This window comes from Anolis carolinensis, chromosome 6, assembly GCF_035594765.1.
Source record: "Anolis carolinensis isolate JA03-04 chromosome 6, rAnoCar3.1.pri, whole genome shotgun sequence".
NCBI lineage: Eukaryota > Metazoa > Chordata > Lepidosauria > Squamata > Dactyloidae > Anolis > Anolis carolinensis.
Genome location: NC_085846.1, coordinates 84,454,412 through 84,480,120, shown reverse-complemented (window position 1 = coordinate 84,480,120; position 25,709 = coordinate 84,454,412). Strand labels below are relative to the sequence as shown.

Below are 25,709 nucleotides of genomic sequence, written 5' to 3'. Positions count from 1 at the left end.
ATCTTGGCAGAAATGTTAAAGGAGATGTCACTCCACTGGATGTGTAGGTCCTAAACCATTTTGGACTTTAAACACCAATACAAGCTCCTTATGTGTGGTTTACAATGTACTGGGAGACAGGGGAACAGATTAGACATGTTGCGTCAGCAATTATGGTGATACAAGGGCATAAAGATGCATATCACAAGCATTGGGATTTTATTCCAATGACCAACTCCAGCACTTTCATATAGATGTTGAACAGCATCGGGGCAGAACAGAATACCTTGAATTTCCACTGTTTAATTGCCACAGAGCCAGGATTTTTCACCCAATGCAAAACTCAAGACTTGGTCCAATAGGCTGGCCTGTAATCACTTTCATACTATGCTCCCAAATTCCAACTCACAAATCTGGCTTAGAAGAATGGGACATTTAATATGGAAAAAGGAAGGATTTCTGACAATCTCTTCTAAGAAGCATCTTTAACAAGCATCTGAAGCTATGTTGTCACCACATTCTTAAGTCTCATCCCTAGTAAGAGGGTTCAAGCGAGCAGGCAACAGCTGTTAAGAGCTTCTTAGTCTCATGTGTGTTTCTTAAGGCATCAGACACCTGCTCATCCTGAAATGACATGTTTAGCACATAAGGAACTGAACATATCAATTGCATCTGGCTGGTTCAGATGTGAGAACGGAAAATATTTGAGAGGGCAAGTGGTTGGATTCAGAATTTCAAGCACTGTGCCATCTCCTGAAGTTTCAAAAGCTGGAATGGATCCCACAAAACTAGCTGCTGGAAACATTTTAGTATGTATCAAGTGCAACATCTAAACTGGAATAAAGAGAAATAAGTTATCCACAAAATACCTTGATAATGCTTCACACAGATGTTTGGAAGCTCCAAGACTCTTATTTGTCAAAGAGATGTTAAAAGAAGTAGTGATAGACTGGTGACATATTGAAAAAACTCAATGGTTATCAAATCAGAGGTTGCTAGGCTACTAGCATGAATGCTACATCAGAAGTATCCCTATTCTGCCTCTATGGACCAACACTAGATAGAAATCCTCCAGTCTCACACTGGAATAGTTTTTTTCCTGGTGAGAACAGTGGAATCCCTATTTATCACACCATTATCTAATGTTTCCCCTATCTATGATGGTGCTGATCCAAGTACTCAGGTGAGCAAAACAGGGTCAGGAAGACTAACTGACCCACCCATGTAGACCAGAGGCCAAGATCACAGGAGATTCTATCACAGGAGTATGAGAAATCATCAAGATCCTTTGCCGCTCTTTCTCATAATAAACATTATTTCTTAACCTCTAGCTAATAAGTACAATATAAGTCTCTTCCTCTTCTATGCCAGGCTTCCCAGTCTGATTCTGTGCAAGGAAGGCATTTCAATACTTCCCTAAACTGGCTTTTGGGACAGAAAGTGAGGTAGGACATCAAGAAGAATTTTTTACCTTACTGAGTAAAAAAGAGTTTGACACACCTCTTCTATACCCCAATAGGACCCATTTTTATCACATTTGTCCAACTGTCCATTAATCTACGCATAACTAATACCTCTGCAGGTTCTAGAGGGAAGCAATAGATTATATGTGTTAGAAACAGCACAAAAGACTTACCAATGTTTTTACTTTCCTGCTGCAGCTCCTGGCTTAGTAATAGATGAGATAGATTTTTATATAGCCCTGCTTTTGTTACATTTGGATATAGCATGCAAAGGGGACCTTATAGGCTTCTTGGTAAAAGAGGTGCTCAGAATACACTGCCCAAGTTTATCCCAGGCAAAACACACCTCATAAAATGTGTATGCTGAATGTTGAATATTTTCTTACAGCTCTGTAACAATAGAATATTGTGTAGCCAAGCAAAAAGAGGCATATTTTGGATGCTCAAAACTTTCAGCCCTTGCTGATTACTGAATAGCCCACTGCCTTGTGAAGAAAACTGTATAACCAGGATTTTATTACTGTGCTAGTTATGTCCCTTAATTCTGAGTGGAATGAAGTTATGCGTCTGGGATGCTGTCCTATGACTCCCTTGCAGGTAACAGACATCACTCAGAAAACTTTCCCAGAAATCAATCATAAGCTTATAAGTCTAGTCTAACATGAACATTTTATTACAAGGTTCATTTGCATAAATATTGGAGTTTTATGTATACTATTGTTAATATATTTACACCTACTGTATTCTATTCCTATCAACCACTGTCTTAAGTTTTTCATATATCAGTTTAGAAATCATGAAGGATGAAATCGGATATAAGTACAATCCTAGTTTTATCTGAAAATAAGCCTCCCTAAACTTGATGGAATTTATCTTAGTACTGCACTACAAGTTTATTCTTTTTCCAGTTATTTTAGAAAAACAGTGAGGGTTTCCAAGCATTTTTAAAAGACCCTTGGCAAAGCAGCTATATATTGGTTATACTTGCTTTCACGACTGAGGTACACAAAAAATATTTAACCCTGCCCCATCCTCAGAAGACCTGCTTTCTATCAACCAGTCCCACTTGCACTACACGCTCAGTCCATAGCAAATGACAGCAAAAGAAATTGGCATATTGCTTTTCTTGAGCTGCTATTGACTATTTTCTCCATACTCATATTGATTTATGACTTAGAGATATCAGCCAAAAAGTCTTATAATTTAAGCATCTAAGCTTTACCAATTGTTTTGCTCACAGCTGGCAACTATATTCCTTTTCAGTGCAGAAATTTTAAACAGAATAAAGACGCTAATGATATGCTGGACAGAACTATTGCCTACTCGTGCCAAAACTGACTTCCTTTAGTTCGAACAGAAGGCATCAACAGCTTATGCCCAAGCCAACAAACAGTGCATTAAAATAAGTAGCATTTGTGAGTCTGGCACTTACAAAATGAAATTTAGCAAGTGGTTCTTTTTTGTTCAGCAGGCAGAAAATGATTAGCTCTTTCTTAGAAGAGAAAGCCAAGAGCACAAAACTATAAATAGCCTTTATATTAGACTTCTGGAGTCTACGCTTTGTAACTGAAGCTTTAAAAAATAAAGCTTTTAAAAATTGAAATTAGTGGAAATATAATGTTTGTTCAAAAGTGTTTGGGAAAAGCATGCTTTCATCAAGCAATACGAGATTAGGGAGGATGGAGGAAAACAGGTGCTGAGCTACCACACCCTGCCATGGTGATTTCTCTCATTGTGAAACCAACTGCAGTCATCTGACATACTATATTGTTTCTTTTGTGTTTCCCCAGATATCTTCTGGATCGCCTTTCTTTCTTTATAGGGTTTGGGAGGAGAGAAAGCACCTGAGACATACAGAGCAACTAAATTCTTTATGAACAGACCAGCTGGACAATGATGGCCAGATCAGCCCAGTTATATTGGAATATTCCTGAAACAGCCTCAGGCCACAAAAAGACAAAGTCTTTATAGTCATTCTTCACCAACACTACAACCCACAAGACACTGGGGCTGCTACTTCTCTTTTTATATCTACAGCAGTTCCTTTGGTTACATTGGACAACTATTCTGAAGCTTCTCGCAGTTCAAGAGTATCCAATAATATGTGGCGCCACTGTTAGCTAAAAGAATTAATGGCCATATTTTGTGTAGAAAACCTGAAAGCCTGAGGTTTCCTACTCAGATGCTAGACTTCAACACTTCATCTGAACACTGCACAAATTGGTTTCCAGACAGCAGGAAAAGCTTCTAGCCACATAGGCTTGTCTGTACAGATCTTCAGTCTAGGTGCGCAAGTGAAAAGTGAGCAACATAGTCCCACTGTTCCTTCTAGACATTAAGAACTATGTCCACACATATCCATTATCAATGTTTAGAGTGGGATAAAAAGTCTATCACATGAAATTACAAAGTAGGATGACTGAGGTCCTCCAGACATAAACTCATTGGCATTTTGAAAACTATTATTTCTACATAATCAACATATTGAAAAAAAATGCCTTCCCGGAATCCCCTAGCTGGCTCCATGCCCCTGGATGTCTATGTACTTGTCAAAAAAAATCAGTGCACATGAGTTAAAATACACAGGGTCCTATCAGGAAGTGTTCCGTCCCCCAGGACGATGGTTTGCCTTACTTATTGGTCGTTTGTTTGTTTTCCCTCCTTTGCATTTTGTTTCAGCCTCTGGCTGCAAAAGCCCAGGAAAGGTGGCTTGAAGTCTGCAAGAGCTGGCTGCAGTTTTCTTTGCAATGATTGGTCAAAGAGTACAACATCTTAGGACCGCCCTTTTTACCAGGGTCTAGTCTCCATTTTAGAGTTTCATTCTGGCTATAGTCTTCCAACGTGCTGGAGCTGTGCAAGGCTAACTGGGACAAATCATCCTCAAAACCAGGCCAATCTAAGCCTATCCAAATTAGATAAGTATTGAATTATATTGATCTGGAATAGGAAATCTAGTTAGAGGAGCAAAGTTATTCCATCGCTTCTAGAACTAATCTTTGCTGTAAAGATAGGGAAGGAAAGAGTTTCTCCTTCTAATATAGGCAGCGTGATTAGGGTATAGTGGTTTTATAATCACTTTTGCCTTCTGGAACCAGGGATAATTCTGTGACTAAAACCTATAGAAATTTGTTTCATTTTCTGCAACTTTAAGATCTGTGCCAGGTTTACAACCTTGTATGAATAAACATTCTTTTTTGAAGTTATCCAGACTCAGTCGTTCAATATCTATAGGACAGCTTATAGGGATTTGCAGTTCGCCCGGATAAAGGACAGCACGTTTCAGTTTTATAGTTTTTTATTGTCTGGCGGACGGCACAGTTTTGAGGACGATCAGCAGTTTTCCGCTTGAGCTAGCCTGCACGGCCATAGAGACTTTGATTTTGTTGGTCTGTGGCAGTGAAGCTTGCTGCCATTCCTTCAGCCTCTGCAGTATCCTGCTCTTCAGCTGCGGCTGTTTCTGCAATTGCACGGCTGTGCAAAACCCAGCAATCTACCCCGAGCTCCTTCGGTGGCAGGTATCGAGCCGCGGAGCTCCAGCAGCAGTCTTTGGGCTCACACAGAGGTGGTGAGTCCAGAAGCACCAGGCCAGGACCCAGATAAGCCTGGCAACTCCAAAAGAAAGTTCTGGCTGAGTCTTCACAGTGGCTAGGATCTCGGCCGGGACAGTCGCCCGGCGGTGGTGACCTGCCTCATGGTCCGGCGGTGGTGACCTGCCTCATCATCCTGCGGTGGTGACCTGCCTCATTGACCTGCGGCGGTGACCTGTCTCATCATCCTGCGGTGGTGACCTGCCTCATTGACCTGCGGTGGTGACCTGTCTCATCGTCCTGCGGTGGTGACCTCCCTTCACAGCGGGGAGGAGGCGTCTCTTCTCTCCTCCTTTCCAAAGCCAGCCTCGGTGCTCCTTCGGCGGCAGGCCTCGAGCCGCGGAGCACAAGGTGCTTGAAAATTTGGCGAAGTCGCCATTTTGGCAGTTTACGTCACTCGGGCAAGGGAGGTATCAAGTGGCAAGTTGCTGTCAGTTGGCATTTTGCAGCTTGCCTACCAAAGTTTGGCGCCAAAGGTCACAATCTTTGTAAAGTATAGTTACTTAGTGATATATATTGCTATGGTTAAGTGCTGTGAATTGTATTATATACTGAATTTGCTTTTATTGTAAATTTACTTGCAGGTATATTGCATTTGCCTTTGTTGTAAATTTACTTGCTATTAAGAATACATCATGTCTATGCAATTTCAAGATGATGCAGATGGTATACCTCCTTCTGAGGCTGAAAGTAGGAATGAAAGGCCCCAAAGGATAAAGCACCCTTCAGCCAAGATGCTAGCCCATCTAATAGATGAAAAGGAGCTCCTCCATGTGAGGTTAGGTTCGGCATGGGAGCGAATTGTAACATTAATGGACAGAATTGAGAGCTTGGGTATTACAAGGGTGCCATCCATATTACAGACAGACCTTGAAGAGACCTTCGGTATTTGGAGGGGTTTGGTGTCTAAGATAGTCCAGGTCCTCGAGCGCATTAACGCCAAGGATTCAGAGTTAGAAATAGTGAGTGTCTTAGCTGACACTAATGAGAAAGAAAATAAGGTGAGGGCAATTCTAGATGCCTTGGAATTTAGTTCTCCATCTGTTAATCTAAGGTCTGAGCCAAAAGGAAATCAGTCTTCCTTATGCAGCCATGAGACCAATCTTTTAAAATCACCTGCTGTGGCACTTAGTCTTAAGTCCAACCGCTCTAGCCAGGTATCTAAGCTAAGGGAGTGTGCATCATCTAAACATAGCCACTCTAGCAAGTCTTCTGCTGCTGGGAGTGCCATCTCTTCCCTAGCTGCCTTGCACATTAAGGAGGCTGCACGTCTACAGCTAAAGAGCAAGGTAGCGGGGGCGGAGGCTGATGCTAAGGCAGCTGATCTCACCCTTCCCTTTAAAGAAGAAGAGCAACGACTGCAAATAGAACAGGCCCGTAGACAAAGCGAAATGCAAATAGAACAGGCCCGTAGACAAAGCGAAATGCAAATGGAACAGGCCCAAAGGCAAGGTGAAATAGAAATGCTTAGAATAAGGATGGATGCTACTGCCAAAAAGGTAAGGGCTGAGACTTTGGCCAAGGCCCTAATTGAGCCACTCACAGAAGAAAATGTAAGTCAGTTGCCGAAGCAGGACCCTTCTTCCAAGGTGCTTGTGCATCTTAATAGCTTAAACAGCCAGTTTTCGGATGAGGAACAGGAAGACTTCTCTCCTTACCCAGAGCAGGGCCCCAAAGTCACTTTTGAGTTTCCTGCAGAGCAGAGCGTCATAGCGGGGAGCTCACCCTTGCCCGAGCTACCTGTGCCTCCTGCTAAATCCCTAGGTCAGTCAATCAGGGCCTCAAGGCCAAGTGCTAGTTGGCCCTTACAGACAGCTGCACAGGGAGCCACCGATTCGTCAGTGGTCGATGTCATCCCTCCAAGAGGCCAAAGGTTGACGCAAGGTGCACGGTGGGAGTCCACTCCACAACAGCAAACTCCTCAATTGTTCCCTTCGACGCCAGAGTCCCAGCTTGTCTCCATCATCAGAAGCCCCAGAAGAGATCTTAAGGACAAGGGTGTCGAAAAGTTTTCGGACAAGCCTGAGGAATTTCTTCTCTGGAAGGCCACCTTCCAGAGAGCAATCAGAGACTTAAAGTTATTGCCTGAGGAAGAACTGACTCTTCTGGCTGCATGGTTGGGCCCAGCCTCATCCTCACAAGTTAAGAAGATCTACGCAGCCCACGTAGCCGATCCCGACAAAGCCCTGGAAAAGGCCTGGGCCAGGTTGCAGCAGAGGTATGGGGCCAGCACAGAGATTGAAGCATCTCTTATGGACAAGCTCCAAAGGTTCCCAGCTTTGAAACTCAAAGACTTCAAACTCTTGTGGGACCTCAGCGATCTCCTTACGGAATTAGAGTCGGCCAAGGAGAATCCAGAACTGCCCGGTTTGAAGTGCCTCGATCAGCACCTGTCCCAGAGGCAGATCTTGACCAAGCTGCCCTTCACTTTGCAAGAACGCTGGGGACAGGAGGTCTTCAACTACAAGGAGGCCCACTCCCAGGCATACCCTCCATTTTCTCATTTGGTCCAGTTCATCACCAGGGCGGCCAGAGAAAGGAATGATCCGCAGACGGGCCTCCCCACCTTATACCAAGGGACCCAGCCAGAGAAGGCACCTAAAGTGGAGAAAAAACCATCCAGAGAGGCCAAAAGACCGGTTAGTGTTAAGGCTGTTGAAACTCAGCACAGGGCCAACGAATCCAAGTCAGAGGTGAAGGAGGTGCTCTGCCCCATTCACCAAAAGCCTCACAGTTTGGCCAACTGCCGGGAATTTGGCAAGAAGCCTTATAAAGAAAGACAACAGATTGTTCAGAAGCTGGGCATATGTTTTAGGTGCTGTGGAGCTACTCCTCACTTTGCATCCAACTGCAAAGAGGACGTCAAATGCGCAAGGTGTAACAGCCTTAAGCATTGCACCGCGATGCACAACTCTGACGCTGTCTCCCGCGCCAAAGGGGACACGTCTTCCAAAGAAGGGTCATCTACTGAAGCCACCAACATGCAGACCGCGTCACGGATGCAGGAGGATGCTCCATCGGTCGCCTGTACTGAACTATGCTCTGACGTGCACCAGTTCAGAGTCTGCCATCCCATCTGCCTAGCAGATGTATATCCAGCCAGAAGACCTTGGCTTAAAAAGAGACTTTACGTGGCTTTGGATTCACAAAGCGACGCCTCCCTGGCGACTCCAGAGTTTTTCCAACTGTTTGACATAAAAACCCAGACGGTCGACTACACCATGTCCACCTGTGTAGGGAAGAAGAAGTTGCAGGGTCGCATAGCATCCGGCTTTGTTGTCTCCTCTTGTGACCAGAAGAGACTGTTCGAGTTACCAGACCTCATTGAGTGTTCCTCTATTCCCCGGAACAAAAGGCAGATTGTCACCAGAGAAGTCGTGGAAGCCCATCCTCACTTGCGAAAGCTGAAGAACGCCTTACCTGCTTTCCGTCCAGATGTGGACATTGCCCTTCTGCTTGGTGCGGACTGTCCGAACTTGTTCTATGTGAACGACCAAGTTAAGGGACCTCCAGGGGCGCCCATTGCTCAGCTGCTACCACTAGGCTGGACAGTTACAGGCCCAGTGTGCATAAATAGGATGCACCCTCCATCGTCGGTGGGCACTCGTCAAGCGCACGTGCTTCAAGGCAGTCGCCCCACACTAATGCATAGCTGTTTGAGTCATATCTCGGTCTATTGTCAGGGGATAACACCAGAGTATTCTTCCATCTTTGAAGTCTCCGAAAGGGATGAAACTACAGCGCTTTCCAAAGATGAACAGAGGTTTTTAGAGATCATGAACTCTCAAGTTTCCCGGAGTCCCGAGGGAAATTGGATAGCCCCTCTGCCTTTTAAAGCAGAAAAACCCACTTTGCCAAACAACAGGCATGTGGCAGAAAATAGACTCTGGTCACTGAAGAAGAAGATGCAGAAAGACCCCAAGGTGTATGTGGCTAATAGAATCAACAACATTCTATCCAATTCTACGCCTAGCCAGTGGCACCACGTCGCCACCAGCAACAACCCAGCTGACATCGCTTCCAGAGGAGCTTCAACTCAACGAGTGTTAAGTTCAAGTTGGCTGACAGGCCCCAGATGCTTGACCGAAGTCAATTTTCCATCAGCCTTTTCTCCCACCGAAAATACAGAATTGCCCGAGTCCGTTCCAGAGGTGAAAGTTTGCAAGATGACCACAGAAATCAAGATGGGCCAAAGATCTTGCCTGGAACCACACCGTTTTGAATGTTTTTCGGAGTGGCACAGTCTTCTTAGAGCAGTTGCTAGGCTTATACATCGTTTAGCTTGCAAAGATAGTGAGCCTTTACAGGTCCAGGATATGATAAAGGCTAAGAGCGTCATATTCAAGTCAGTACAGAGATCTGCTTTCAAGCAGGAAATAGCTAGGCTAGAGCAAGGGCTCAACATCCCTAATCAAAGTCTTCTAAATGAGTTAAACCCATTTCTAGACAAGGAGGGTATTTTGAGAGTTGGAGGAAGGTTAGCCAAAGCTAAACTCAAGGCGTGCATAAAAAACCCCATCATCATACCCCCTAATAGTCACACTGCATTGCTGCTCGTTCGGCATCACCATGAAAGGATCCATCATCAGGGTAGAACTCTAACTGAGGCAGCCCTTAGAAATGAAGGTCTGTGGGTAGTTAATGCCAAAAGGTTGGTCAACAGTTGTATTTTCAAATGTGTTAAATGCAGGCGCCTTAGGCGAAACTGTCAAAGTCAGTTGATGGCAGAACTACCTCAGGATAGGACTTTGACAGACCCACCCTTTTCCCATGTGGGAATCGATGTGTTTGGTCCTTGGGAGGTTGTCACTAGGAAAACCAGGGGTGGTGTTGTAAATAACAAGAGGTGGGCAGTTTTGTTTACTTGTTTAGTAATACGAGCTGTCCATATAGAAGTCATAGAAGGGATGGACACTTCATCATTTTTAAACGCATTAAAAAGGTTCATAGCCCTCAGAGGGCCAATTAAGTCAATTCGGTCAGACTGTGGCACCAATTTTGTAGGTGCGACCAAAGAACTCAATTGTGTGTCTAGGTTTGGGAGAGACCCAAAGGTTCAGAACTTTACGAATACTGAACAAATTATGTAGACTTTCAATGTTCCCCACGCCTCCCATATGGGTGGTGTTTGGGAGAGGATGATTGGTATTAGTCGCAAAATCCTTAATGCCATGCTTTTGAGTCATAGGTCATTGACGCATGATGTTTTGGTGACACTTATGGCGGAAGTTACCGCAATTATCAACAACCGGCCGCTGGTTCCCCTTACCAGTGACCCTGAGAACTTACAACCACTGACTCCTGCACTTATTTTGACACAAAAGGTGCCAGGATGGAAGGACATCATGTTGCCAGTTCCGGACGGAACTCACCGTGCCCTGTGGAAACAGGTGCAGTCCTTGGCCAACCACTTTTGGAAAAGGTGGAAAGCTGAGTACTTAAGCCAGCTTCAAGCTAGAAGAATCTGGCAAAGCCCACAGGACAACATTGAGGTTAACAACGTTGTGTTGTTAAAGGACAAAGACTTGCCCCGCCATGCATGGCCCATGGGCATTGTATTAAAGACCTTTCCTTGCCCGGACGGTAAGGTCAGGAAAGTTCAATTAAAGACTTGCAACAGAGGCAAAGTGTCCATTTTGGACAGACCAATTAGTGACCTCGTGTTGCTTATTGGAGATGTTTAAAGTTCTAGTGTTTGTATTGTTGTGTATACAAAGGTGTTTGTATGTTTTTGAGTGGTAAATTCCCACATCCTGGGAATTTAAGCGGGGAGTGTTCCGTCCCCCAGGACGATGGTTTGCCTTACTTATTGGTCGTTTGTTTGTTTTCCCTCCTTTGCATTTTGTTTCAGCCTCTGGCTGCAAAAGCCCAGGAAAGGTGGCTTGAAGTCTGCAAGAGCTGGCTGCAGTTTTCTTTGCAATGATTGGTCAAAGAGTACAACATCTTAGGACCGCCCTTTTTACCAGGGTCTAGTCTCCATTTTAGAGTTTCATTCTGGCTATAGTCTTCCAACGTGCTGGAGCTGTGCAAGGCTAACTGGGACAAATCATCCTCAAAACCAGGCCAATCTAAGCCTATCCAAATTAGATAAGTATTGAATTATATTGATCTGGAATAGGAAATCTAGTTAGAGGAGCAAAGTTATTCCATCGCTTCTAGAACTAATCTTTGCTGTAAAGATAGGGAAGGAAAGAGTTTCTCCTTCTAATATAGGCAGCGTGATTAGGGTATAGTGGTTTTATAATCACTTTTGCCTTCTGGAACCAGGGATAATTCTGTGACTAAAACCTATAGAAATTTGTTTCATTTTCTGCAACTTTAAGATCTGTGCCAGGTTTACAACCTTGTATGAATAAACATTCTTTTTTGAAGTTATCCAGACTCAGTCGTTCAATATCTATAGGACAGCTTATAGGGATTTGCAGTTCGCCCGGATAAAGGACAGCACGTTTCAGTTTTATAGTTTTTTATTGTCTGGCGGACGGCACAGGAAGAATACCTACATGCACTGCCCTGCTTCCAAATAGATGTCTACATGAGGTAGGGTCAGAAATGTATGTTAGAATCAGAATCAACAATAAGGAGATGCTTTCAAATCCTCCGCAGAGTGTCTCTTCATATCTGCAGTGCCTGAAGCAGGTCCTGTATCATATTTTAAAATTAGACCTCACTGAAATGACATCCAAAACTATTTTTATTTTCTTTGTAAAGGCCTTCTGGCCAGAGAAAATAATGCATTAGCATAGCTTCTATTGTTACTCCATGGAAAAAATGGTCTTGATCTAAGCTAAATGAACATCAAACTATAACAACAAAGTAACTAAATTTCTGTGTACGCTCTGATTATTCCAATCTAAATTTCTTTTAAACCTTGTAAACATTAATGAAGGTATTACATGCATAGTTATTACAGGGGACATGAAACAGTACGGCACACAAATGCAAATATGCCATATCAATGCAGGCTAATACATAATTAAAAAGACAATCTGCACTATTATTAATGACAAAGGCATGGAAATACACTGAGAGATTTCCTTCCACACAAGAAATCTATGACAGCTTCAAACTATAGGCTAATGTTACAGCCATATACTGATACTGCAGTAAAAGGAATAATAAAGGTCTTTGCTTGTTCTGTTTAAAGATGATACACAGAGATGCAAGCAGGGCAAACATTATTTGTGTTTTATTTGCCTAAGGCTATTCACGACCACTGCCAAAGATACAATTTCAAACAGAAAAAGCACAGTATTACTATGCAAAGATCCATTGTACAGCTTTCATTGTTCCATTCAGCCATCTGCTCCACGCAACAGATTAATGCTACACCTTCATGAAAGAGCTCTTTTATTTTGATGCCGGTCAAGTTACATTTCCATCTTTAAAGAGATTTGACCTCAGTTGTATCCTAAACTGCACAGCATTGATTTAGATTTGTTTTTACTTGTACAATGGTTTACATTGTGGTGGGCTCAAATCAGGCAGGTCCAGTTTTGAGACTTCCCCTACAAAAAACCAAAATTGGAAGTGGACAGAAGACCACTCCAGTTATAAAAAAAAGCATTGCTGTTATTTTATGGTAAACAGCATAGTTGCATACAATCTACTCAAATAGCAACTCAACATTCCCGGCAGCTTCCCAGATATGTAATTTACTGAAAGAAAGAAAAAAGTAGTGGTGGTGGTACTGATGGTGACCTAAAAGGTTGCAAAACCCCATTGCTTTAAATAACTTCTTGTGTCAGGCGAAGTTTCATATAGACAGAGATTTCACTACACTAGCACTTTATGTCTTAAGAATTCTTAAATTCATAATTTTAGAAGTTCCAAAAGCAAGAAATGTACACACATTCTTACAATCTTGGGAAGAACACTTCTGAACTCTTTCATTCTTGCATGCAAGAATAAAATAAACAAAAATGTATATCCCTACAATATATGTGTTTCATTTATGATCTCAACAGTATTCCAAAGACCAATACTGTACAAGTGGCACAATATCTTTTGGAAATAGACTAAAGAATTATCCACCCCTTCCTTCTTTGTATACAAATTCCCTACTGCCTTATATCCAAGAGGTACCTCTGGTTAAAAGCTGAATACAGAATGGGAAGATTTCAAGCAGGTAACCAGGACTGATTAGCAATAGTCAGAAATAATGACGAATCAAAGAAGCAGAAGGAACTGGCACAAGAGAAAAGATAGGCTGTATGATCCTATGTTGCATGCCAATTACATTACAAAGATGAAAATTGTATGTATAGGCTTATCCATTCAAGGAGATAAAGAAAATGCTAATCAATGCCGATAACCTTTTAGGTATTTCCATATGCAAATTTTGACAATTTAAACACACTGCTTCTGAATGCTGAAGTGACACATGCAGTCTAGATTCCTGCTGGTTAATCCAAACTAGAGTAGAACTCAATTGTGTGGTGAGTCAACAAATAGCTAAATCTAACTGATTCATTTACTTTAGTCAAGGCTAACTATAAGATTCAGGCCATGGTCTATGCACTCAGTAGCTATGATACTAGCCCAGTTATCATTTCTCAGACCCATTAAACAATCTGAGGAGACATTTCCTGTCAGTGATTCTTAATGTGAAATAAAATAAGACACACATAATAATAAGACATGAGAATCAGACCATTTTGCCCATATCAACATAAACTCCTCTGTTACCTTGGCAAAGTCTCACTAACTCATACAAAAAGATTTTTGTATTTTACTGCATAAATGTTGTTTATATTCCTTATTTATTGCATAATTTAGTTATCAATTATCTATTTACTTCCAGAAGCCCAACCAGAAGGAGCTGTAAGGATACAAGGCTGAAACTAAGGAAGTAACAGGAAAGTGGTCAAATTTTAAAACTAAATGCTATTCTTTGTTCGTAGGAAGAGAATTCTGTGTGGCACATGTTACAAAGCTGTGGCTGCTTTCAGAATTTGAACACAATTCCCAGAGAGAGAATGGATAAAAGTTCTGGTTGATGTTAATACACAAGTTGCAATGGAGCAGTTTGTATTCAACTCTGCCATTCTTTGCATGCTATGGAACGGGAATGAATATGCTCTTTTATATTTGACAGAAAACACTACAAACAAAAAACATCTTTGTACTAAAAACCTTTGAGCCTAGGCGACACTGGAAACACTGAAATGAATGTACACAATGAACACAGTAACTTGGTTGTGCTGTCAAGACTAAAAGTTAGGATTCTGTTCTGTAGTTTTTGATGTATTCGGTATCCTTATATACTAAACACATTCTATAATATTCTTATATATAATGCACTAAATAAATGTGCATTCCTGGAACCCATGCCAAATGGGGCTCTGCTTGCTTATCTTTCTGGTGCTGGGTAATATCAGGACATAGATTTCATGTCTGCTTCATTTATAGAAATCCTGCTGAATTGTGTGTTTTAAAACAGTTGCTGCCACAGTATGCCTAAAGGGTAGGGCAAGAGCAGAATGATCACCACATGTCAGACAAGGGAATTTGTTTAAGATTTACAGCAATAAAAAGACATTTTGCCTGTACATACAACTGGTAATTCTCAACTAAAGGACAGTAAGTGCTGTCAACCAGTTGCTGGCAAGGTTACAACATCTCCAAAAAGTAATGGCTTGGATGCTTCAGGGGATGGCATTACCTTACATTCTAGCGACTTCATTGTTGGAGGCCTGCAGATGGAATGCTTAAGGAAGCGCACTACTAAAAGGAACAAACAGCTTCAAGGCAATCACCCAAGAATTTGTCTCCACAACAGCAAACTGAATTGCTTGCTACTCTTTGACAACAGCAATCTGAATTTCAATTCACCTTCCATTTGCTTGTAGCACACAATTCAAGTCAAACTGAGGGAGACCTTTTTTTAACTTTTAACAGTTCAAGTGAGTTATTGCATGACACTGCTGTGACAAAGTATTATTATTATTATTATTATTATTATTATTATTATTATTATTATTGACACAACGACGTTGTATGACACAGCAAACAAGATAGATATGCTGGATTTCGTTTCACAAAATCACAAGTCGAACACTTCCCAAGTGTCTAGGACTGTGTGATGTATTTTCGGATGATGCGTGCAGATCCCAGCAGGGTGGCCTTTTGCAGTTGGCAGATCGTAATTTTGTCAATGTCTATTGTTTCCAAATGCCGGCTGAGATCTTTTGGCACGGCACCCAGTGTGCCCATCACCACTGGGACCACCTGCACTGGTTTCTGCCAGAGTCTTTGAAGTTCAATCTTGAGGTCCTGATAGCGGCTGAGTTTTTCCTGTTGTTTTTCTTCAATGCGACTGTCACCTGGGATGGCAACATCAATGATCCAAACCTTGTTCTTTTCCACAACTGTGATGTCTGGTGTGTTGTGTTCCAGAACTTTGTCAGTCTGGATTCGGAAGTCCCACAGTATCTTTGCGTGTTCATTTTCCACAACCTTTGCAGGTTTGTGATCCCACCAGTTCTTAACTGCAGGGAGGTGATACTTGAGGCATAAGTTCCAATGAATCATTTGGGCCACATAGTTGTGCCTCTGTTTGTAGTCTGTCTGTGCAATTTTCTTACAGCAGCTGAGGATATGATCAATGGTTTCATCGGTTTCCTTGCACAGTCTGCACTTTGGGTCATCAGCTGATTTTTCGATCTTGGCCTTGATTGCATTTGTTCTGATGGCTTGCTCCTGGGCTGCAAGGATCAGGCCTTCTGTCTCCTTCTTCAGGGTCCCATTCGTGAGCCACAGCCAGGTCTTCTCTTTATCAGCTTTTCCTTCAATTTTGTCAAGGAACTTTCCATGCAGTGTTTTGTTGTGCAGGTGCCACCTTGATGTGGTGGGGGGGCTTAACTGCTCCAATGATGACTGAGGGCTGTGCTGGCGGTAGTGTAACTACCGGTAGGTCCAACCAAGCCAGAGAGGCCTCAGCTGAGGTGCAGAACTAAGAGCACCTAACCCATTAGCATTATGGAGAAACAAACCCAAACGAAGTCTATACTGGTTCGGTCGTCGCCCAGGATAAAAAGGACCGCGGTGGATGCTGCTGATTCTGGACATCCATCGACAAGTGGGCTACGGAATCATCAAAACCCAAATGAACAGTCACAGAAGCGGCAAAAATATACAATGCCAGAAAACCGCACAATTATTATTAATTATTATTATTATTATTTTCCCTTCCTTATATCAATTTCAGGAGCTAGTGTGGTACAGTGGTTTAAGTGTTAGACCAGAACTTCATAAAACCAGGGTTCAACTCCTCACTCTATCACGGGAACCCACTATGTGACCTAGGGCTAAGTAATCATACTCTTTCAGCCTCAGAGGAAGGCAATGAGAAACCAATTCTCAACAGTTCTTGCTAAGAAAACACATTATAGGCTCAGGGTGATAAATCAGAAAAGACTTAAAGGCAACCAGCATCAACTGAGATCCATTATGAGTTAACATTTGTGTACGAAGTCTCTCTCTCTCTTCTTCCACACTGTACTCTCTCTTCTTCATAGGTAAAGGTAAAGGTTTTCCCTTGAAATTAAGTCTAGTGGTGCCCGACTCTGTGGGTTGGTGCTAATCTCAATTTCTAAGCCGAACCGCCAGCCTTGTCCATAGACACCTCCAAAGTACTGCCAGAGCAGTACCTATTGATCTACTCACATTTGCATGTTTTCAAACTGCTAGGTTGGCAGAAGCTAGGGCTAACGGCAGGAGCTCACCCCGCTCCCTGGATTCGAATCACCAACCTTTCAGTGAGCAAGTTCAGCAGCTCAGCAGTTTAACCCGCTGTGCCACCGGGGGCTCTTCTTCATAGTACTGATTATGTTGCTTCAACCAGGATAACAGTGTTGCATTCCTATTTCTCTGCTAACTCCCATTTTCCTCACCTTACAGTTTTTAGAATAATAGATTTTGAAACCTGTATTCAGACCAAAATTCAGTATGCACAGCAACTATTCTCAGAATCATGGGTTCTAACTGAGTTATACTAATTGAAAGCTGCAGGCTACTATGATGAGCTTATGGTTATAAAACTACTACTATGGATGTTCACTCTAAAGTTGCAAAATAAATGTTTTTACTGCTTCGGGAAATATTTCAAGATACAAGAGGAGAAGTGGTATTTTCAATTACAGGCAGAGATTTCTTTGCAGAACTAGACTGTAGATGAAATGTGAGAAAAAGAAACAGGACTCATCATAATATTAGGGCATGCAAAGAAATTGCCTTCAGGTTGTATTTACAAGGTGTATAAGGGTCCTATCTCTAAGATATGTCATTGTGTACAGTATATATGTATATGCAAATGTAACTATTTTTTAAAAAATTAAAAATTAAAAAAATTAAAATCCATAATCTAAAACACTACTGATCCCAAACATTTCGGAGAAGGGTTACTCAACCTGCATTGGAAAGAAGCATTTCAGGCAATAATTGGATTAAAATATACTACTGAATATAAAGATTACCTGTAAACACTAGCTATAAGGGCAGAACAGGCTGCCCTAAATGTGAAAGATCAAGACAAGGTATCAAAGAGTCCTGACATTGCTGATCTGATGAGATCTTCACAACAGTATCATCACTTTTTGGTGAAGCCATCTCCACTTTAATGCAGCCAGTGCCTATAGTTCTCTATAAATGTACATTCCTACATTTATTAAGATACAGTTATCACTGAAGACACCTGATGCATAATTAATAATTTGCCAAAACTAACTTCTGCATACACTTGTTGATATCCCTTAATAATATATATACATAACCTGGGGAGAGCATATCATTAGAATACAGAAGGGATCCAAACATAAGTTGATAAGCAGAGTCCTGCTGAATCAGGCTAAATACCTATAGTCTTCATTAGTCTTCACAGTGGGTAAATAGGTGTGAAAAATTCACAGATAAGACCCATGCAGCATGAAGAAGCACCCCTCCATGCATGTTTTCCAAAAGCTGTACCTTTTAAACTTGTCTAGGGTGGAGTGTTATCCGCCTTGAGTCCCCACAGGAAGAAAGGTGGGATATAATAATAATAATAATAATAATAATAATAATAATAATAATAATAATAATAAATCATCCAGGCTGACAAAGTTCTGGAACACAACACATCAGACCTCACAGTTGTGGAAAAGAAAAAGGGTTGGATTATTGATATCGCCATACCAGATGACAGTCGCCTTGATGAAAAACAGGAAAAACTCAGCCGCTATCAGGACCTCAAGATCGAACTTCAAAGATTCTGGCAGAAACCAGTACAGGTGGTCCCAGTGGTGATCGGCACATTGGGTGCCGTGGCAAAAGATCTCAGCTGGCATTTGGAAACAATAGACATTGACAAAATTACAATCTGTCAATTGCAAAAGGCCACCCTACTGGGATCTGCACGCATCATCCGAAAATACATTGCACAGTCCTAAACATTTGGGAAGTGTTCGACTTGTGATTTTGTGATACAAAATCCAGCATATCTATCATGTTTGCTGTGTCATACAATGTTGTTGTGTCAATAATAACAGTAACAACAACAACAGCAGCTGATGCACAAAGGTGTGCTGAAAATATACTGTCATGGAAAAGCTTATCCTCACAAATTTGATGTTAGAACAGCCTTGAAAACAACGAATTTGATGACCTTCACTAAAGTATCATAAAGTAAATTCCACAACTCCTGTACTGAATAAAGTAGCATTTCCTTTCATCTGTGCTAAATCCACCATTCAACTTCCAGGATTATAAGTAAAACATCTACCCATTTTCTTGACATCTGGCATATTATATAACTTTGTCATATGCTCCCTCCTTAGTCACCCTTTTTCTAAAGTTAACAGTTTGAAAACAGTGTAATCTTTCTGCACATATTTGCTCCAACCTCTGGCGTATTTTCTGCACCAAGTAGAGAATAGCAGCAGTGAAGATGCACAAACAGGAAGCCAACAATAAGATATACTGCATGCCAAAAAAGGACTCAAGGTAACTATCAACTTCAAGAAGAAGAAAAAAAGGTACTAGTGGTTGGGGACTCATTGCTTGGGGGTATAGAGGCATCATTTTGCCAGCCTGACAAGATGAATCAGTAAGTGTGCTCTCTTCCTCGAAGCACCCATCCAGGATGTCACTGACAACTTGTCAAAGCTCATCAAGAACACAGATCAGTTTCTCTTTCTCCTTATTTATGTCGGCACCAATTACACAACCAAGACTTTGAGCAGTTCATTTCAGACTATGAACAAAGCTACAGGTGTCTATAACACCATCACAGAGTTTGGGAAACAAACAAGATGAGCTCGAGGTCCTAGTGCAGGAAGGTAAATATGGTTTTATCAGCATAACAGAGGCTTGATGAGATGACTCCCATGATTGGGATATTACAATTGAAGGGTATATTCAAATAGGTGCGGCAGAAAAAGTAGGAGAAAATAGCTTTATATGTCAAAGACAAATTTGTGCAGAAATCCATGAGAGTGATCAGAGTCAACCAATTTGAGAGAATTTTGTTGAAAATAAACAGAGAAATAAAGAAATGCAGTGTTGTAGTAGGGGTTTACTACAGGTCACCAAACCAAGAAGAGGTTGCAAATGCTTTTCAGAATCAAGCTTCAGAAATCTCAAAGATACAAGAATTAGAAGTTATGAGGTAGCAGACTAACTCTGCTAAGCATGGATCTCCAAGAAATTCCTGATGTGCCCTCTAGCTAATTTTGTCTTTCAAAAGACAGAGGAAGGAACAAGGAAGTTGACAATCCTGGACTTGCTCCTGTTGAGAAGTGACCATGTAATGCAAAAATTCACAATTGTGGGATAGCGCACAACATCATCAAATTGTGGACAGGGAACAACATAATCAAACACAGATTTTGAATTTCAGGAAAGTTAATTTTACCCAGTTCATGTAATTATTGGGTGGAATTCTATGGTTAAACATAATAAAGAAAACAGGCATCCAGCAAGGGTAGGGATTTTTGAAAAAAATAGTTGCAAAATGTACAATCACAAATAATCCTATGGAAAAAGGAAAAAGGGAAACATCTGGAAAAGCCAATGTGGTAACACAGTAAAATCAAGGAGGATGTGTAAAGAAAAAGAAGTATGTATGGAAGGAAGGAGACATATGCAAAGTTCCACATTTAATGTGTTGTCGAAGGCTTTCCACATTTAAGCCACAAAAAACAAATGAAGAGCTACAGAATGGGGGATACATGATTTAGCAGTACTACATGCAAAAATGATCTTGATATTGTTGTTGATCATATGCTGAACATGGGCCAGCAGGTACTGCAGCAACAAAAAGGATGAAAGCTATTTTATCCTGCATTAATATAATATTAGTTTTCAGGTTAAGGAAAATGATATCCCATTATATTCTCCACTGGTCAGCACTCATCCCTCATCTGGAGTATTGCATTCAGTGCCTCATTTTAAGAAGGATATAGATCAGGCATGGGCAAACCAAGGCCTGCTGGCTGGATGCAGCCTTTTGAGGTCTCACACCCAACCCCCATCTCCCTCATCTCAGTGGAAGTGGCAACCCACCATTCCCAGGCTCAGAGGAGGACCAAGGAAGAAACACGGAGATGCCAAGAGCTCTCAAGAGCTCTCATAAACCATGTTCTCCTCCTCCTCCTTGCCTGGGAACGTGGCAGGCTGCCGTCTCCCCAGGCGGAAAAGCGTGCTGAGGGGGAGGCAGGCCACTGCCAGAGAAAACTCTAGCAATGGCACGTCTCCTCCTCCTCCTCCTCTCTGCCTGGGAAAGCAGTGGGCCACTGCCTCCCTAGGTTGAAAGGAGAGCCGCGGGAGGGATAGGCCATTGTCAAGAGAGAGCTCTCGGCAACAGATGTCTCCTCTTCTCAACTGGTGCTTCCTTGTTTTGCCCTTCTCTCAGCAGAAGGAAGGGGGAGCTGCTTCCTTCTCCAGTGAGAATGGCTCAAACTAGGAAGGCAGGCAGCATCTGAAAGAGTTGCAAAGCCCTTTCAGACACTGCCTACCTTGCACACCTCCCGGCATAATGATGGGGCGAGTAGCCTGAGGGCCCCTCCCAGCTCCAGCCACACCCCATTTGGCTACACCCTCCCTCCGTCCTGGCCCAACCCTCCAAACTAGACCCACAATATGGCTCCTGGGCAAAAACGTTTGCCCATGCTTAATATAGACAAACAGGTTCTCAGAAGAGCAAGAATAATAATACATATGGAGAATAAAATATATGAGGGAAGGTTGAAGGAGCTAGGCATGTTTTGCTTGGTGAAGAGAAGATGGAGGGTGAATAATCAATCTTTAACTACCTCAAGGGGGCAGACCTGTTCTCTGCTGCCCTAGAGAATAGGGCCAAGTCTAATGGTTTGAAGTTACAGGGAGTAGATTTCAACAGAACATTTTTGACAGTAGAAGTGGTTTGGCAATGGAATCAACTGCCTAGTGTTGATTTGAAGTTTCCTTCTCTGGATGTCTTTAAAAGAGGGTGGTCAACTACCTACTGCTGGAGATGATATAGCTGGAGATTGCATTTATCAGTGAGTTGGACTAGCTGGTACATGAGGCTATTTCCAACTCTACAATTCAGACTCTAAGGCCCTGCCTAACTTCCAAAACTACACAGATTGAATGTGACATGACATTAAGCTATATTACTTAATGAAACACAGGACTTGGGGGGAAAAACTTGACTATGCTACATGGGGAATGCTACAATTCAAAAAAGTAGATTTCCTGGACTCTGGTGTTAAGGCAGAACTTAAATAACACAATTTTTAAGGTAAATGTAAAACCTTAAAACTAAATCAAAACTTCTCCAGACAAAACCAAATGATTCCACAAAGGCTAGCAAACAGTATAACTCACACATCCCATGTGCTAGTTTTGAAATTGCACGTGACACTTTGGAACATTATTTCTCAAAGCAAATTGGCAAATTTCAAGGTGAGTAAAGCAATGAGAGCATTTGTTGGGATGCTGCCAAAGTATCACTGGGCTCCCAGCCAGGGGTAGGTGACAACTGAAAAAAGTGAAGGGCTTGTGGAGACTCAAGTCATTAGAGAAGAATCAGTTCTACATGATCAGTAATCAGGTGTCCTCTCCAACTGACTTCTGTGATGTAAGCAGAAAGCAAGCACAGGAACAGGCATTCAGTTGGAAGTCCCTAATTTTTCCTCAGAGGTCAAGCCGTGTAGGAGACTGAAGCACATTCAGAGAGTAGCTTTAAAGAGGATGCATCTGGTCATCAGTGAATTGCTTAGATCCATCAGCCTGTTTAAGCCTGATGAAGCCGTGTCTGTCAAAGGGCTTGTGAAGGAGACACATTTACAGGGCAGCTTTACAAAATTTCATGGGCTAAATCACCCCATCACTATTGGAAGAGCCTTTGCAGGTTCCAAAAGTAACAAATAAGATTACAGCAACCACCAAAGACATAGTGCTTTACTTCTGCACATCTTCAAACTTCTTCTAATGTCTCTATCTGCAATGTACCCGTGATATATGCATCATGTTAGCTTCTTGGGCCACTTTATTAGTGAACTTTAAGGACAGTAATTGAAAATAAAACAATGCAGAATTCTTTATCACTCTTACAAACACACCAAGCTTAGGACAGCACTGACTGTCTGAGCTCTTGACAAATGTAATTACGGATGGTAAAATGTAGAGGAAATGAACCAACCACTGAATTCATTATCATCACTGCCAGTCATGCTCAGATAGCCATTTTTCACCTACAATCTGTAACAATGAAATGTTAATGAACAGCTGAGCTTAAGTTTGAGAAACAAGGAAGAGAACAATGAATAAAATGAGACTTGCTATACACTTAATGTTTAAAGCCAGCACAACATTTTGAAAGACTTTCTGGAAGTTAAAGAGTATCTGAGAATAATATAGTAAATTCTAAAGAATCTATCATTGTTCAATAAAACCCAAAAGGTATATCAATAAAGCAGGCAGCAGTGAGTCTACATGATAAGTGAACCATTTGAATACAGAACAATTCAGAAGGGATACCTCCTGTTCTTTAGGATCCACATAGCATAGCCAAAAGTATCCTGCCCTGAACCACCTCTGTTATATAGCCTATGATCTGGCATCAGTGAAATTATTATGATTAAGCCTGAGGAAGCACAGCAATCAGACAGCAGTGCTTTCTCTGCACCATGTATGAATCTTTAGACATAGAGAAACAGCTCAGTGGAAGGAACAATAAGTGAGATACAGGGTCTGTCTTTTAGCTACATTGTGCACAAATTTTAAGACCAGAGACCCGATTCAAGAATGCTAAAGGAATTCACAGATGTTATTCCTGCTTTTAATCCTTTTAATCCTGGTAAATGTGTTTATTTTTAGTAATCTCATTTAGAAAAGAGCACTAAGGATGTGCATTTTAGCTCCCCTAAGAACAAGAACAAAACCCATGTCAACTCCATGCAAACCTGCTATATATCACAGCTTTTCTGCAATTATACTAAAAACTCTTAAAGGAGAGCCACAGGACTGCTTTAATTAAAACTGTGGATAAATTGCAAGTGATCCTGACAAACTACCAAAGGAACTCCAGTGACAGCGAGGTGTACATTAAAGCTGGGAATCAAGCTGAAAAATAACCTGCATGTCAAGCAACCTGATCAATATAATAATTGCTCCAGGCTGGAACAAAATTACAATCCCAGGTTAAAGACAACCAAGCACTACAGATGCATATTGTGCTGTAGGGAAAATCAAATGCTATATCAAATCACAGGCAATTTGATGGGTAGAAAAATGTGAATATACGTGTGTGTGTGTGTGTGTCTGCTAAATAAAATGTACATTAAGTCATCTGATCAACAGACGGATAGCTTCACATACAAAGAATTGTAAGGGAAAATACTTAATGTCATATTCAGTAAATTAATTCATATACTGGGGTGCAATAGGTAAGCTACATATAAAAAGCAAAATAAGAAGCAGAAGTTGGTACTGAACACATAAATGCTGAGTACTTTAATTGTTGACATTCACATCCTACATCTCTATATTTTAGTTTATTACTTCCTGCATGTCACACGGTTATTTGCATTACAGATTGGCTTGCTAGTGAACACATTTTGTCAAGGTTAACTTTTCCTGTCCAGATCTGAGCCCCTATCAAACACATTAACATAAGATGATAAAAAATCAATGTAACTGCAGCATGTATGAAGCAACAGTATCCTGAATTCACTCCAACTGTAATCATTTAATGTTCAAATGCCAGTATGAAAATGTCATAATACATCATATTTGCATAGTATTTGATCAGCTATGTACACTTAAAAACCCCATGGAGATGTCTACTATTCAGGAAATGGTGCAGCTGCAACTTACCTGTCTCTTTGTCCTGTACTTCTTCCAGGTGCAAGTCATTCAAAAGATGCTCCAAAATCTTCTCGGGAGTCCCGGACACCACCACATATCTGTCAGAAAGGAGAGAGTCCACAGAGTCATCCTCTGTTGAAGACTGAGAGCGACTGCTCCATTCATCCTCTTCATCTTCTTCATCAATGTATTTAAAATAAGGCACATCGAAGGTAGGCAGAGGCAGTTCCCTGCCTACAAGCAAAGCAAAATCCTTCCTTTCTATGGGAGGGTCAAAGATCCTCAGCCTGGAACTTCCCATACTGTAGGGAAAATAACAAAGGCATTCCCTACATACTGCTCTATCTTCCTCTCTCAGTTCTGTTGCCGGTAAGCGAGTTCATATAGCTGCCTAGTGCTCTGCAGTCGGCTTGTATGTGAAAGAGAAAAAGACAGAGAGAGAGAGAAGGCTGTGGCTCAGCACCCAAGGAAAAAAACCCTTCTTACCTCCAATCACTTTCGGCACTCCCTGTTGTGGGGGCTGGGCTATGTGACGACACCTTCTTAAGCACCAGCACATCTTGGTCCAGTTCCTTCACTTGAATAGTAGTCACTTCATCATCCAGCTTTAATTTGGAGAGGGGGACAAACAACAAAGAGGGGGGAAATGAGTAAAATCTCCAGGGGACTGAGGAAGGGAAGGGGTGGGAGGAAACCGTGATTAGAGCTACATTTTCTCTCTATCACTGTTGCCATATGCAGCCACAGAAGCAGCAGCCGCTGCCCTTGATTTATATTCTGGAAATTCTCAATGCACCAGAATTTGAGCAGCTTTTTCCATTCCAGGGGATGTTGTGAGCATGTTGTAACTACAAGAGATGGCATTAAATATATCAAAGGAGAGGGCAGAGTTAATAAAAGACTGCCTGTCTTTTCTGCTTTATCCACATTATGTTTTGCTGCTGTTGGTCTGGTTGTTTAGCCGTCGCTAAACATATTGAATGAAAGCCAACAAGGACGTTGCAACCGCCACTGAGCACTTTATAATATTTCAACAGAAATGCACCTGCTACTATGCAAACAAAACATACTGTGTCCTATAGAGCTACTCCCATTCTTGGAGAGAAATAGTGAAACCAGTCAGAAAAAAAACTGTAATATTGTTTCTTGAATTTACTTACTACAATCAAAATTTGAAAACAAAACCTTTATGGTTTGCCCAAACTTATTTTAAAAGGTATCCTTAACAAGCTTTTATGTGAACTAGCAAAACCTAATATGGTGACTTTTTCCAACCAAAGGAGCATAAACTAAAAGGAAGTAAATATAACTATTTTTGCACATACTGTTAATACTGATCCTCTCAAAGAGT

General features: G+C 41.6%; 1 protein-coding gene across 1 annotated transcript in view; it reads right to left on the bottom strand.

The window, feature by feature from the left end:
- The window catches only part of rapgef5 (Rap guanine nucleotide exchange factor 5), a 164,407-nt gene that overhangs the window by 46,291 nt on the left and 92,407 nt on the right, over positions 1–25,709 (bottom strand). Inside the window, exons 10-11 of the mRNA XM_003222147.4 lie at positions 24,845–24,963; positions 24,368–24,456 (exon numbers count right to left, since the gene is read on the bottom strand). Coding sequence (XP_003222195.2) covers positions 24,368–24,456; positions 24,845–24,963 — 208 coding nt within the window. The remainder of the gene's footprint in view (positions 1–24,367; positions 24,457–24,844; positions 24,964–25,709) is intronic.